This window comes from Hippocampus bargibanti, linkage group LG04, assembly GCF_051943395.1.
Source record: "Hippocampus bargibanti isolate YZ-2025 linkage group LG04, ASM5194339v1, whole genome shotgun sequence".
NCBI classification, from domain to species: Eukaryota; Metazoa; Chordata; class Actinopteri; order Syngnathiformes; family Syngnathidae; genus Hippocampus; species Hippocampus bargibanti.
Window position 1 is genome coordinate 28,528,687 of NC_142737.1, and position 16,709 is coordinate 28,545,395.

Genomic DNA, 16,709 nt, shown 5'->3' on the forward strand with positions numbered 1-16,709 from the left:
AATGTAAAATTGTTACTTAAAACAGGTTATTCTGAAGATTGTTTTTTTCGCAGTTTTATTTTGTAATTCAGTCAGTAATGTTTGTTAAGGTCACGCCGTGGCGCTGAAGTTCATAAAACGCTGCGGCAGAACCCGGGGAGTCGATGAAGAAGATGTCCGGAAGCTTCCTTTTTATGAACACGCGGTACGTCCGGCCTTTCCGGCAGCGTAGAGAAAGGCAACATGGTGGGTGTCGTTCGGCTCTCGTGTAATCTGTACTCGTTGTTGTTTAAAGCATTTTACCCCCAAAGTAAATGTCAAATATAACCGTGCAAGCAACCGAGGGCGTTCCATAGTCGAGTTTGGATGAGTAGGTTGCACACGGCAATGACTAAAATGCTAGTTTGTAATTGTGCTAGCGCCCTTTAGCTAATTTGTTACGTGCTAATGTAGACGCGGCCTTGCTAAGGTGAATGTTAATTTGGTGGTGCGATAGATAGTTGAGAACTGCAAAAAGTCACATTTTATTTGGAATCCGTGTGGTATTAATATTATGGTCTACATTCTAGTATTGTCAGTCGTGTATTAAACGTAATCTTGTCACCGAAGAGCTCGCGTGAAGCTCGGCTAAAGTATCCACACTCCAATCTTAATTCGCTTCTCTCGTCTGAGATGATATTTGTTGAGCTGATGGACTGCTGATGCATTCACAACTGCTTACCAAAAGACTGAGACTTGAGATGTCAATCCCCGTTTGTTCAATCACCCTGCGACCTATTTTTCGACGATTTACTGTAAAACGAGACTGTCAAACCCCCAACCGACGTTCCATCATAACTAGTTCTTTTTGAATTTTTATTTATCCCAGGCTAAAATCAAGGCAAGAGATTTGCGTGGGAAGAAGAAGGAGGAGCTGCTCAAGCAGCTGGATGACCTGAAAAATGAACTGTCGCAACTCCGTGTGGCAAAAGTAACCGGCGGTGCTGCGTCTAAATTGTCAAAGATGTGAGTACTCCGAAATTTCCCCGTACATGGCTTGATGTAGTTCTGGTTTGCCCTGTTGTTCAGATTGCCAAATTGTCTCAACAATAAAACCCACAATGCCAACAAAATGTCTGGACAACAATCTTAATCTTCAAAGGGATGTCTTGGTTTTCATTCAAGACATCGTGTATGTCCTAATTGTTAAAAAAAAAGGAGTACATAACAGATTTCACTTGGCGGGTTCTTTTTTGGAATGTAATTCCCATAATAACCATGGCATTAGGTCTGTGTAAACTCTGTCGTACAGGAGTGGTCCATCAATGAAAATGTTTCTTCAGCCATCAACTGTACTTCTTGAAAGGTGTCTGATGTTTCGCTTCTCATCCAAGAGGCTTCGTCAATGAACTGATTTTTTTGCTGCCAGCTCTGGCCATATATATATATATATATATATATATATATATATATATATATATATATATATATATATACTCTGTCGTACAGGAGTGGTCCATCAATGAAAATGTTTCTTCAGCCATCAACTGTACTTCTTGAAAGGTGTCGGATGTTTCGCTTCTCATCCAAGAGGCTTCGTCAATGAACTGATTTTTTTGCTGCCAGCTCTGGCCATATATATATATATATATATATATATATATATATATATATATATATATATATATATATATATATATATATATAGAGAGAGAGATCCCTAATGACCAAAGGTGGCGGTGCCAGACCTCTGCTTTAAGAGGTCCCTGCTCTAAGGTTGAGGGGAGGAGAGGACTTCCCTGAGGCTACACTGATTGGATTGGATTTGCCTTTATTAGTCTCGCAGTGGAGAAATTTACATTTCACAGCAGCAAAGTTATGAAAGAAATGAAAGTAGAAAAAGCAAAACACAGGAGCTGCTGGAAAGGCAGCCACTCTCGCGGCGCCGTCTTGAAGTCAAAAGAACAAAAAAAACTAAATAACAAATAACATGACAAAACAAAGACACAGAGAGTCATTCATTTACGTAAAGCAGTTCCAGATGAAAGAGGAGAGAATCAAAGCGTCTCTTCACCAGTGGATCAGGGACATCATGGTGGGATGTGCTCGTCAACTACAAGCTAAATGTTGAAAGCAAACACGCAGCTGTAGCATCCATTGACGAAAAGAGATTGTCTCACATCTCCTGTCCCCCATAAATCAGCTTCAATTCCACCCCGCGACAGTTCCATATACGCATCGGCGCTCTGCGCTGACGCTCCTTCCTTCTTATCGCGGGCTCCTCAAGCCATTTATCCATCCAGCCGCAGACTGTCAAACAGCACCGACCTTCCGCTGAACAAAGCGGGGCTGTGAAGATGCTGCCCATTACAGGCGCAAAAAAAGCACAATGGCCCAGAGCTGTCCAGCGATGACAGTCGAATGGCACCGACATTCCTCCCATTCAAAAACAGTACTGGCATATTCATGCTGCCGAAAAGGCGCAACCGCTCAGCACAGTCTCCTCCTTGATGAATGTGCTGATCAAAAATGCTGAAAAACAATCCGTATCCGTTCCAAACGACGCACAACAACACAAAGTGACAAAAGAAAACACAAAAACAACAACAAAAGCAAGGCTCATCAGAGCACTTGGTGACGGCTGCCTACTCGGGCGCCATCTTGGACTCCTGATGGTGGACTTGGACTGATGATTTGACCTGACTGATTATGGTCTATGAATGACCCTGATTGCCCCGTTCACTCTGGTCTCAATGGTATAACTGTAGTGTGATTTGTTACACTCACATTTTGAGTTAATATACTTTTGGCTGACAATTATATTGCTTTTTGATAAATCTGGTGATTTCTGAAATTAGTCACAGTTCACAATTTTCCTCCTTTTTAATTTCTCATTCTTCTCTTCCTTTTGGCTTTCCCTTCACAAGTCGCCACACCGTATTAATCACTATTTTTGGTGAAACACGCTGTTACTTTTGGACTGTGTTTTTTCAAAAAAGTGGGGTAGACCCGTGGTCTGCACAGGTGGGCACAGGAAACATTTTTCTGCCCATACCACAATTAAGTGTACTCGAAGTCTTCCTCATTGTCGGTCTCAGCAGGGGGTAGAAAATATGCTGATAAAGTCACTCAGAACATTAATAACTTTTTTCCTCTTTTGCAGTCGCGTTGTCCGCAAATCTATTGCCAGAGTTCTGACCGTCATCAACCAGACACAAAAGGAGAATCTGAGGAAATTCTATAAGGTAACCTGAGGATGAGTATTTGCAGAATCATTTGTGAATGGAACGACATGTTTTTATATTGGACCTGTATTTTCAAGCATGCATTCACAATTGTTCCAATATTATTTTTTTCTTTTTAATCACCCTCTGCTGCTCTTGTATTTTTACTTTGCTTGTTGCTTCTATGATGTTTGTAGTTTGATAAAAAACTAAACTCGCAATGACATACAGAGGCGGTAGGGTCCGACCGGTGACCCAGCAAAGCAGGTTGTATTCTTTGCACCATTGAATAATGTGCAGTGTCCTTAACGTTGACATTTTTTTAGGGCAAGAAATACAAGCCTTTGGATTTGAGGCCCAAGAAGACTAGAGCTCTGCGTCGCCGCCTCAACAAACATGAAGAAAGTCTGCGGACAAAGAAACAACAGAGGAAAGATCTCCTTTACTCAATGCGCAAATTTGCTGTCAAAGCTTGAAGCATTTTCTATCAACTAAATAAAACACGTTAAAGATAAAGTTGTCCTCTTTTCATCAATAACTGAGTAAGCCATAATTGCTCCAAAAAGGTACCGATATAGTACTCAAAAATCTGAATTGCCACCATAATGCATACCATACAACTTCCTGTCTTCTGAATATATTCTACTGCAAAAATGTATTTTAAAATTATCTGAAATAAAGAGCTATATGTGAGTACATGTGTACGTAGCAGGGGAAAAACAAACTGAGCATGCATGCGTACCTTGATACAGTGTTAACTAACTCACATTGATACATCAATTTTGCTTGAGTGTCAGGCTGCTTGCTCAGCAATACCCATCGATCCGATATTTTCCTGATCCGCTTTATCCTCAAAATGCTCATCAGGGATGCTGGAGCATATTCCAGCCATCTGGGCTCTAGGCAGGGGAAACCCTGAACGGGTTTCCAGCCAACTGCAGGACATGCAGAGGAACAACAATTCATGCTCACACGCACTCCTCGGGACAATTTAGTGTTCAATCACTCTGCCATGCATGTTTTTGAAATGTGAAAAAAAAAATGCAATACCCAGAGAATACCCACACATGCAAACCTCACATAAGAAGGCGGGAGCTGGAATTGAATCATACACGCAGAGAAGTCGTCATGCTAAGTAGTTGATCAACATGCCACAATTGTTGAACTAAACTTTCAATACTCCGTGTTATTTATAAGCGTCTTTCAAAGCTCTCAAGAACACTACAGTCACATTTTTTGATGTTTGCAATGCAGTGTTCTGTATAAGACTGTGTTAATCTATTTGTCTTTTCTGTCTTCAGAATATTCTCTCAAAAATCTTGGGAAACATTCAGGTGATTGTTATTATCTTAAACTAAATTTAAGATGAGCTTTTATTTGATTTTGTTTTTGTCAGTATTTTTTTGCCCTGCAACTTTCCCACCAATGTCATTTTTCTCAGTCCTGATTGTTCAGTGATGAAAATTAATCTAAATTTACCTCTTTTCCTTTCGGCTTTTCCCTTCAAGAGGTCACCATAGCAAATCAATGTCCTCCATCTTCAGAGGTTTGATTTGCATAATAATATAAGAACATTACTATCATTAACAATAATAATAAATCCAATACAGTATACTTATTATATACTGTAGTGCCTATTTTTCATTTTCCTCTATTTTATTTTCCCTACTTACCCCAACTTGGTAAAGTGACAGAAGGTGCAGTTCATGTTAAGTTATACAGTTATGCAAGTACTTTTGCACATAGGCTGAGGATAGCCCCCGCCCCTGTAACTTGTATCTCCTTGAGTTATCTTTGTCCGATATTGATGTTTGTTTGATGATATTCAAAATTTAGCCTTTGATGCACCCTTTAACCCAATTACATAATAAGCTGACCACTAGTAGTACCAACTGCCCCTCCCCGAAAAGATTCAAGTGGGAAAAGAAAAAAATTGAGAACAGGTCAAATCGTTTATCACTGCACTGTACATTCAAAGAGTGATTTTGTACCAAAATTCATGTGTAGTTAGAGAAGGAACATCTTTGAGAAAAACACTGCTCTTTGGAAGATGCTGTTGTGAGCAAAATGCAGTCAAGGAATGTCTGGAATGACAGCCACCTTTATTCTAATTACTTTCCTTCGTAGCACTGTACTGTCAGATGGCCATAACAACTCACATGGTTTGTCAGTGTCCACCACAGCCACCATGAACTTCCTCCTCATACTGTCTGTCTTTTTGAGCGTGCTCCCCTCCTTTGTCTGGCCACATCTGGCCTCCACTCAGAAGACCGGCTGCTTCAGAGTCAACAACTGCAAATGCATCATGAAGGATGGCAGTGGGGTAATAAACCTACAAGCAATGGGTGATGAAAACGGGTTCCTGGGGCGGATGAAGCCGTTCCCTGCTTACGAGGGGACAGTCAACGCTGAATTCTTGCTGACCTTCAGCCCTTGCCAGCCTTTTTCACAACCGGAGGACCTGACAGGAAGCGACTGCACTAATGTTGCCGCATGTCTCATTGTCAGGTACTTCCTTTACTGCGATTCAAAAAAAGAAGAACTATGGGAAGACAAATTACGGTCATATTGCAGCTTTCCACAGTCAGGCACAGCTTCTGAGCAGGCAGACACTTCCTTCTTCCATTTACTTTCTCAGGCATCTATGCCAGTGTTGCCAACTAATTTTGAAGAAAGTTCCTCAAAGTTGTCATTGTATAATTGTGTAGAATGTTGACAACATTAAATATGCTTGTAATTCTCCCATGATTTAACAGTTCAGGTTTCAATACATCCTGTATTTTTAAAAGATAGAGCAGCATCCTGTGCACTTGGTTTGCTTTCAACATTTTTGTTTTAATGTACATTTTAAATTTTGTTCACATGATTTTAACCATTTAAAATCAGTAAACCCACGATGCACTTTTGCTGCCAGACAAGATACCCATTTTTTTCCTGATATTGTGTCAGATGAAATACTACTGTCATTTTGGAGTCGTGTTTCTCAACACTTGTCAACTTGGAACCTTTCTGAGTTTCAAAGTTACAAACAATTATATAGAAGTCAAGAACACAAGAACGTTTTTGTTTATTTTTTTTTAAACTACCTCAGTGTAAAAAAGTGGAGATTAGAAAAACATAAATCAAAAATGCTTTCGTTTATTTATACATTCAATTAGTATTAAAAGGTTTTCTTTTGTTTCACCTTACAAATGAACTGTCTGTATTGTCACTTGATTTGAGGAGTCGTCTTTACTGATGGTGAAGTAATTATTGATTTTTTTGAATTTGTCGATCGACTATTTGATTCCACATGTTGCACACTTTTGTTGTGTTTCACAATATTGTTTTTTCCACCATGGCTGACTGAAATATACACGCAACATATTGAACCAAATGCAAATGATACTCCGCGATTGCTTGCTCTTGTCCAAGAATATTCAGTTTGCCAACCTGAAATTTACATTCATATCTTTTTTTTTTTTTTTTTTGCAAGATGTTTTGGACTCTCGCTGCTACTATCCGCAATGTTTATTTGTATGTTGTTCTCGAACGTATGAGATCGTGTGCACTGCAAGACTTGAGCTATTCTCGATTCTCATTTTTCAAGCGCTGGCTGAAAATGACGGCGATTGAGGCGATTCGTAGTTCGATCACTTTCCAGATCGGGGCGAATGGTATTGTTACAAAACGGTGAAATATGAGAGCGGCAAAAAAAAAAAATCAATTTTTTTGGAAAGTGGGAGATTTAGCTCTAATCGCGAGCCGTGAGTATTGTGGTCAAAATCGGAAATCTCCCAACCAAAGCGTGAGCCTTAACACGTATGCATCCCCCTCTGTTTTATCACGTGGGTTAATATAATGTGCGTGTGTGTGCGCGCGTGTGCTTGCTTGACTGAGCAAGAAAGAGTGATAGAGATAAACCCTACTTCGCGGATTTTTTTTCTAACTGGTGGCCCTGATCCCCATTGACCACGAAAAACGAGGGGTTACTGTATACCACGCACAATGGGGGAATTTTGTCTGCCTCAGTACTGTTCTAAAAAAAACAGAAGTACATGTCACATTGTTACTCGCTGACCAATACCTACTTTTGTTTTCATTTGTTCACTCTGCTGCCATATATAATGCGTGCGGGTGATATTTAGACTTTCCCCTTTTTACGTACTCTTGGTTGGCGCCCTTAGAAAATAAATACTGTAATGGATTTTATCAAATCCGTTCACTCAGTTACGAAACATACTTCTATCTTTATTTATAAACGTCTTGACACAGGAAATATAATTTTACAGCCTGATGTCGCCTATTATTTAGAAGAGTTCAGTTTTTTTTAAATATCACGCAACAGTAATTTCACAGTTGACCACAAGGGGGCTCTTTAAACACATGTACGTACTGTGTTATTGTATTACTAGATTCTGCTCGATGAGGTCCTTCGTTTTTAAAACTTGGTGTTCAACTGGGTTTTCAATTTAATGCGGGGGGGTATAATTTGTCATCGGTGAAAGGAGGGTAGTGAGAGCACGAAGGACTGTGCACATCCTAAATTGATGCATGAAAAAAAATCTATTCTGATAATGGATGAAATGCATTGTTCATTGTGTGATGAGTAAATAACCAATCACATTTCATCATTTGTTACCAGGGTCAGAAATCTCCCTGGGTGCCTTCACAATCGGTTCTGCGGGCCCTGTCACATCAAATGTGTCGATCAAAGAGTGGCTGCCTTTCCAGCAGCTCATGTATTTTGTTTTTCTACTTTCATTCCTTTCATCACTTTGCTGCTGTGAAATGTAAATTTCTCCACTGTGAGACTAATAAAGGCATATCCAATATCCAATCCAAACTGTTGCTCTAACCAATCACATTTCGAGTTTGCAAAGAAAAAGGGGCAGCAACGCCTTCTTGCAGGCGCTGGTCAACGTCAGAGTTTTTGCAAACTAGTATTGGCTTGTCATTATCCAGTCATAATTTCCGAAAACTGCTCTTGATCCAAGCCGCTAGTGTCAATAGCATACTGGCCAGAGCTAGCACACTGTATCAGTAGCGAGCTGCACAAGCAAATCCATTGTTGTGTTGATTTAAAAGCAATTTTTTTCAATCCACAATGGCTGAAGGAGGAGAAGAAATGGATTTGGTTTGAGGTTTACTGTTAAAAAGATGGACTTTTGAAGAAAACACGAATTAAGAAAGGTTGGACAATTATTAACTGGCTATCAGTACCCTCTAGTGGACTTTTATTACATCACACCACACTTTGTGTAAGCTCTCAGTTGTACGGGAGTGGTCCATCGATGAAAATGTTTCTTCAGGCGTCATCTGTATTTCTTTGAAGGTGTCAGACGTTTTGCTTCCCATCCAAGTGACTTCGTCAGCAAACTAACATGTTTGCTGGTAGCCCTGGTCTTATACATATATCCCTACTGTCCAGAGGTGGCGATGCCAGATCTCTGCTATAAGAGGGCTCTGCTCTAAGGCTGGGGGAGCAGAGGACAATTCCCTGAGGCTACACTGATGACTTCTATTGTCCTGACCTATTATGGTCTATGACTCCAAAAGATAGGCTGCCAAATGAAAAACAAAGTAATGTAGTTTATTCGCTCCATTGTAAACATGAAGATTGTAAAGACCAATACATTGGGGAGACTAAACAAATTCTCAAAAAAAGACTTTACCAACATTGCAGGGATAATACTAGTGGGCCTCAATCTGCAGTCCATATGCACCTAAAAGCTAGCAAACACTCATTTGACGACAATGAAGCCATTTTTATAAATGTGGTGTGAGGTTTAATTTGGACCATGCTTACAACACACTTCTGAGATCGTGACCACATAGGCTTAGTTATGCTGATGAGGTGATACCAGAATTAGTCAGGACAATAAAAGTAATCAGTATAGCCCCAGAGATTCGTCCTCTGCTCCCCTCAACCTTAGAGCAGGGACCTCTCAAAGCAGAGGTCTGGCACCGCCACCTTTGGACATTAAAGGACAACCGACGTCTCTGGACAAGTTGTGTCCATAATTAGTAAAATGGCTTCAAATGACTTCTACTGAGCGTATTTTAAAAAGATTCCACTGCATATAGCTAGATTTTACGTTTTAAGACTCATGCTGAATATTCAGGAAGTCTTGTTTTTGAGTTGGTGACGAGTCCGTACGTGACGTCACTAAAGGAACGCCCCATGACCGAAAAAAAGACAAGTTGTAGCAGTCCTTCCATCACGTCAATGTATTTTGCTGTATTGTTTGGTCTGAAAACCTTGTGTTGCACCCAAAATAGCCAGAAGAGGGTGTCCAAGCTCCATATAAGGAATTTATCAGCCTGTGGAAACGGAGGTGGCCGCAGGAGGTCGCCATTTTGTGCCACTTTTTTTTGTGTGAGAGATTTCTCCCCAATGTTGCCTCAAAATGGCACAAATAAATTATTTAATCAATTGCAAACATGTATGCTTTCCTCTTCAGAACTATTTGAATCATATTCATAACTGGATGTGTAACAAGAAAGCATATTCTCTGAATCTGAAGCCATTGTTTTGATTCACTAGCAATGCAAGACGTCTTGGCGTGACATCACGAACTGGGGCCGGGACTTTCTGAAAATGCCCAATTCGCAGCTCATTTTTTTGCAGATTTTGGACACTTTAAGTCATTTTTATTGGTGTTTTGGATTTGAATAAAAATATACTGCGTGTTTTGGGTATTTTAGATGCTATAAAACGTTTTTCTGATGTCAGTTAAGAAACAAAAAAGTGACGTCGGTTGTCCCTTAAGGTTTTATATATATATATATATATATATATATATATATATATATATATATATATATATATATATATATATATATATATATATATATATATATATATATATATATATATATATAAGGCCAGAGCTACCAGCAAGTATCACCTCATCAGCATAACTAAGCCGATGTGGTCTAAGAAGTCTGTTGTAATAACAAGCCAAATTAAACCTCACCCCACCATGGCGATTTAGTGAAGGGTTGTGCTGTTTTATGAAAATAGCTTCTTTTACTCCCCTTTCAAACTATCTATTTTCTTTCGCTAAGATTTTAACCTCACTGTCGTCAAATGAGTAGTTGCTAGCCTTTAAAATTTTTAGTTCACCGACAAAGCCTCTTGGATGAGAAGCGAAACGTCCAACACCTTCAAAGAAATACAGATAACGGCTTAAGAAACCCTTTCATTGATCATACCACACTTTCTTCAGTCTGGATTGATTCAGAAGTATGAAAAGAAAATACCTCTAAGTGCAAGAACACATTTTGAAGTGCAAGAACACATTTTGAATATTTTTCTCACAAAAAAAATGCACCCACCTCGTTTGGAGTGTGAGTGGATGGACATTTTTTTCTGTTTCAACAGGTATCAACATTTCAACAGACATATTCACCGCTATATCAGCTTTGGGGGGCATGACGGTAATGAATTCCATTACAATGACACCCTGAGGACACTTTACGTTTCATACTTTGGTGAGCTCACGAGAACTTGGGGGTTTACACGTTTGGCAGCATCACTCATGTCCTCTTGTCCCAGGTCCCACTGAACTTCCACTTACAACTGTACATTATCACTGCAATCCAAATGAGTCTTCATCCTTTATTCGGGACCAGAGGCTGAAAGTAGACGAGCCCCTGGAAATCTGGGTGGAGAGTCCATGTGCTTGTCCAAATGCTTGTGCCATTGGAGATCTGGGTCTTGGCTCCATCTTCCTTATCATCCTGTCTCTCAGCGCTGCTGCTTACTTCATAGTTGGTAATTATGCTTTCTGATGAATTCAATTGAGATAAAAATAAACTGTCAAGGAAAACAAAAGGGGATTATATTGTGCCTCACATATAACGGTGTTTGTGTAAGAGGAAAATTCTATTTCAACATAACTATGATTCCTGCGCAACAGATTGTGTTGATGCAAGATTTATTTGAGACAGACACATAATTACAGTGATACCTTACGAACGGTCTAGCTAACGAACCTTTCACCTTACGAACATTACATTCGCGAGAATATAAACTTGGCATAAGAACTAGTTTTCGGCAAACACACGGAGCGCCACAATGGCTGGTGGACGCGTTTTCGGTGGAAGAACACCAAACCATACGACCGAACGGCGCCACCGTGGCTGCTGGACTACTTTTCCACACCCACTTTCTTTGAGTGTACTCAGTGTAGACTCGGTTTGTTATGGAGTGGACACTTTTGATTTTTTTGGGACCGAAAAAGACCCCACCACAGGCTAGTGTTAAGCCGAAGATGACACAAAAGAAAATTACGGTCGAGCAGAAGAAGGAGATCACCGAAAAACACAAATGAGGTGTGCGTTTGTGTGACTTAGCGTCCCGGTACCAGTATGCTAAGGGTGTTTCTGTATTGTCTAAGCAATGGTCTCAGGTAATAGAAGAGGTTGAAAAACTTCTGTTGATTTGGATTAACGAAAAGCAGCCAGTAGGGGACAGTGTGTGAGGGTATTATTGCACGGCAACTTCACTCGGATATCATCAAAAGGCAACTACATCAACGACAATCACAAAGGTAAATAAAACACCGTTATTATACAGTACAGTTTATTTCTTTAATTACAATACAATAGCACATTTATTATACATAAAATAAAGTATATGTAGTTTTAAAGGACAACCAACGTCACTTTTGTTTTTTAACTGACATCAGAAAAACGTTTTATAGCACCTAAAATATCCAAAACACGCAGTATGATATTTTTAATCAAATGCAAAACACCAATAAAAATGACTTAAAGTGTCCAAAATCTGTAAAAAATTGAGGTGCGAATTGGGCATCTTCAGAAAGTCCCGCCCCCAGTTCGTGACGTCACGCCAAGACGTCTTGCATTGCTAGTGAATCAAAACAATGGCTTCAGATTCAGAGAATATGCTTTCTTGTTACACATCCAGTTATGAATATGATTCAAATAGTTCTGAAGAGTAAAGCATACATGTTTGCAATTGATTAAATAATTTATTTGTGCCATTTTGAGGCAACATTGGGGAGAAATCTCTCACACAAAAAAAGTGGCACAAAATGGCGACCTCCTGTGGCCACCTCTGTTTCCACAGGCTGATAAATTCCTTATATAGCGCTTGGACGCCCTCTTCTGGCGGCTTTTGGGTGCAACACAAGGTCCCGAGACCAAACAAGTACAGCAAAATACATTGACGTGATGGAAGGACCGCTACAATGCCTCTTTTTTTACGGTAATGGGGCGGTCCTTTAGTGACGTCACGTACGGACTCGTCACCAACTCAAAAACAAGACTTCCTGAATATTCAGCGCGAGTCTTAAAACAGAATATATAGCTCTATGCGGTGGAATCTTTGTAAAATATGCTCAGTAGAAGTCATTTGAAGCCATTTTACAAATTATGGACACAACTTGTCCGGAGACGTCGGTTGTCCTTTAAGGCTTATTTAGTAGAAAATTATGTTTTATCTGGACCTGGAAATGGATGATTCTAATTTTTAATGGTTTCCTATGGGAAATTAATGTTTGGAAGACACACGTTTCGCCTTACACACACTTTCTGGTAACTAATTAAGTTCGTAAGATGAGGTATTGCAGTATTTAACTTCTATGTGATATTTACATTCTGTTTGCCATAGGTTCGCTAACATGCCTGAATAACAGTATGATATCCTTGGTTTCAAGCTATTGATGCCATACTGGGCTTTCATCCATCGATTCATCCATTTTCCAATCACAGCATACTGGGCATACTGGGCTGTTAGCTACTCTGTCGAGTCCCTCATCAAGGACCGGCTTGCCTCGGATGATGCTATAAGGGTCATAAAGCCACCAACTGTCAAGCTCCTTGCATCAGTTCGACCCACTATCCCCCAAGTCATACTCACTATGATCATGTGACTGTTTAAGGACAGTGTGTTAGCATAATTGTTTAACTTTCAGAAAACTTCTGAATGATCAATAGAATCTCACTTTTTATACTGGCCTGTCTTCTGTTGACAGGCTCTTGTGCACTAAGACCTTTTCGGAGCAGCAGTGGAGTTCAAATTGCTCCGGAACACAGTGTGTGGTGTATGATCTGCTACCTCTTCACTGAGAAAAAGCCGGCGACAAGACAATACACAGACATGACACATTCGGAAGCAATGCTGAAAGACTAGATGTTCTCGTACATTGAAGTTACGTGTAATGCAACATGAATTATGTAACATTTGGGTTTTCAATTACCTAATAAACTATGATTAATGCTTATTTGTTTATATTCATGACAAATACACAACATATGTTTTATTTATCAAATGCCCCGAGTGCACAAAGCAAAAATCAGTAACATTTCACGCACTGGCTCACAATCAAATGAAATCCAATACATGATATTTTGCCCTTACCAAGACAAGACAGTCAGTTGAAGCTCCTAACTGAACTCAAATTTATTCACAGAGCACTAGAAATACAACCACAGATGCATCTAATTTTCTACAAATTATGTAACAAATCAGGCATACTGCAATATAACCAGAGACAAGCCGTTCAGGATAATGGTTGATGTTAAGGTACAGTAATTCTCAATATGAACACATTGTAAATATCGTTTTATGTTTACATTGTGTTCGTGTAGTGAATCACCTTTACAGTTGACTTCCAATTTGATCCACTTTGAAAACAATTGCTGCCATATCGACCAATACAAGTACAGTAAAGTCTCGTTATATCGATATTCTCAGGAGTCTGAAAAAATATCGATATAACCGGACTATCGATATATCCGATCCTGCGGCATGTAAATTTTCTCCTTGCGTTCATAGAAATAGTATCGTAATAAGCAGTACTATCGATATAACCAATATCGATATAATGAGACTTTATTTACATTAATGAATTAATAGTGTTGACACTATTCTACCGTTCTTAATGTCATACAAGTACTGTATGTGAGTCATTGCAACAATCCAGTCGTGCTGCAATGCATGTAAATTATTTTTTTTCTACTGGTCAGAAGGTAGAAGGTGCCACTTGTGTGTATGAATGCCATGTATATCTATATATCATCAGCAAAACACTAAAAGGAAATGAGCTAGCTCTTGAAAGTTGAGCCAAATGGCAACATATACAGTGGCTTACGAACGCTTTATTTTACGAACTTTTCACTTTACGAACATTAAATTTGCGAGAATATAATCTTGGCATACGAACTAGTTGTCTGCAAATGAACCAAACCACACTGAGTGCCACGGTGGCCGGCGGACTTCCTTTGAGTGCAGACGTTGTTTGTTATTAAGTGGAGTACTTTTGCTATTATGGGGCAGAAAAAGACCCCACCACAGGCTACTGTTAAGCCGAAGAGGACACAATAGAAAATTACAGTCGAGCAGAAGAAGGAGATCATCAAAAAACACGAACGAGGTGTGCGTTTGTGTGACTTAGCGTCCCAGTACCATGACGCTAAGTCGACCATTGATACCATCAATTGGCAACTACCATCACAAAGGTAAATACATTGACTTTATTATACTGTACAGTTTATTTCTTTAATTACAATACAATATCACATTTATTATACATAAATAAGGTATATTTTGTGTCATTTTAAGCCTTATTTAGTCATGAATATTTATTATTAGACTAAAACATGATAGCTAGATTTCTATACTAAGTACAAGCTGAGTACATGTATACTCATTCATATATACAGAAAACTAAACTACATACATATATGGACTTACTAATTGATAAGAATACGTAGAAATGAAATAACAGGATGTTTTTAGCATGTGTATATAACTAATTCTAACATTGGGAATGGATTATTCTCATTTTTAATGGTTTCTTATGTGGAAATAAATGTTTTGGCAGACAAACTTTTAGCCTTACACACACTTACTGGGAACCAATTAAGTTTGTAAGCTGAGGTATCACTGTATAAGGGAAACAACAGTGGGCCAAAATGCCAACCCCCATCATCGCCCCCCCCCCCCCCAAAAAAAAAAAAAACGGATTTGAGGCATATGGTTAAGCACGGGAGACTAAAGTCACGATACGTCATCTTTGGGGTGTGGCACATCCCCACCAGGACCCAAGCCCCGCTTCCAGCCCTTCAAGAGTCAACTACATTGGCGATCCAGCAGGCAGAGGAATTCCCCCATTTGCCGAGCCAAGAACTCCCCCATAAAGCCAGAGCAAAACACAGCTTCCGTTGTGGACAGCCTCAACTAAAGATCACTGGAGTTGAAACAAGGTTAAGGGGAAAATTGAAATATGTGAAAGTAATAATAAATAAATACATCTTAATGATCATTAAAACTTTAGAACAATGATTTTTCCATAAAGCTTTGGTTTGACGAAAAAGTGTACACCCCTTTTCAAGAAATATAAACTTGAAGTCATTTTAATCTCTTTTAGTAAGAATGACGATCTAAGAGTTTTTCTTCTTGCCTTTGGGATGATGGAGTTGAGCGGGGCAAAGTCTTTGTTTCAAACTTTGGTGTTCTTTTTTTGTGAGGCTTTTCTATGCTTCTATTTCACTCCCTCACCCTTCTTGGATAAGAAGTGAAACGTCCGACACCTTCAAAGAAGTACAGATGACGGCTGAAGAAACCTTTTCATCGACTCCCTCACCCATGTTTTAAATCTGCAAAAAGCACACTTGGAGATTGACAAGTCCCATCTAACACATTCCATTTCATACCATTGTTGAACTTTTTGTTATTGTTTTGGCAATGCATTTTCAAATCATTATGTTGTTGCGTGATGAATTTTCTGTTTGCTAGCGTCTTTCAATTGGCAAAGGCAAGTTTTCTGACGACATATGAGTTCATTTAACTCCCGCCAACACTAATGTCAAGGAAGATTAGTGAGAACAGAAGAAAACTGTGAGCCAAGCCCACACCACTGACAGTTGAATATTTTTTTCCAGCTCGCAAAATATTTTTGTTTCAAGCTTTGTCGTATTCCACTGTGTTCTCTTTGGACATCTGTTACTTTATAAAGCCCCACTGGATTTTTTCTTCTCGCTAGGGTATCATACATACTATTGGCCATCATCAATGTTTGTCAAAAGGCTTTGATTGATTTTCTGTCTTCTCTCGGCTTGACAAATGCTTGATGTTCCCAGCATAAACAACTTTCTGGTTTTCATGCTGATTACCTCGACCTAGTATACATTGCATCAAAAAGTATTCCGAGTTTTACTGCACTGATTATTGTACCTCCAGCTCCCTACAGTCTTGAATGGTTGTCGATCAATATTGCATAGCACCAGGGACCTGAGAGTACTTTTTGTTTTCACTACATGTATTGCACTACAATTACTGATACTGATTACTTTAAAATGGTGAAACAATTATGTGTACTAACTGCACACACCCACAGTCATAGTTATATATTGCACCATTTTATTTCCGCTCAATGACTTTACAATTTTTCGCCGGGTCCTCCGGTTTCCTCCCACATTCCAAAAACATGCATGGCAGGCAGATTGAACGCTCAAAATTGTGGGTGCGAGTGTGAGAGTGACTGTTGTCTGTCTTTGTGTGCCCTGCGATTG

General features: G+C 39.4%; 2 protein-coding genes across 2 annotated transcripts; both read left to right on the top strand.

Moving 5' to 3' along the window:
- The first annotated feature begins 130 nt into the window (after nt 1-130).
- Nucleotides 131-3,698, top strand: rpl35 (ribosomal protein L35). The gene is made up of 4 exons (XM_088995023.1): nt 131-225; nt 848-984; nt 3,122-3,203; nt 3,509-3,698. Exons 1-4 carry the CDS (start codon nt 223-225, stop codon nt 3,656-3,658), a joined length of 372 nt encoding a protein of 123 aa, XP_088851149.1. The 5' UTR covers nt 131-222; the 3' UTR covers nt 3,659-3,698.
- A 1,095-nt stretch (nt 3,699-4,793) lies between these two features.
- Nucleotides 4,794-13,411, top strand: LOC148899632 (uncharacterized). The gene is made up of 4 exons (XM_088995022.1): nt 4,794-5,690; nt 10,549-10,658; nt 10,723-10,941; nt 13,169-13,411. The coding sequence occupies exons 1-4, from the start codon at nt 5,263-5,265 to the stop codon at nt 13,324-13,326; spliced, it is 915 nt and encodes a 304-aa protein (XP_088851148.1). The 5' UTR covers nt 4,794-5,262; the 3' UTR covers nt 13,327-13,411.
- The last annotated feature ends 3,298 nt before the right edge of the window (nt 13,412-16,709 follow it).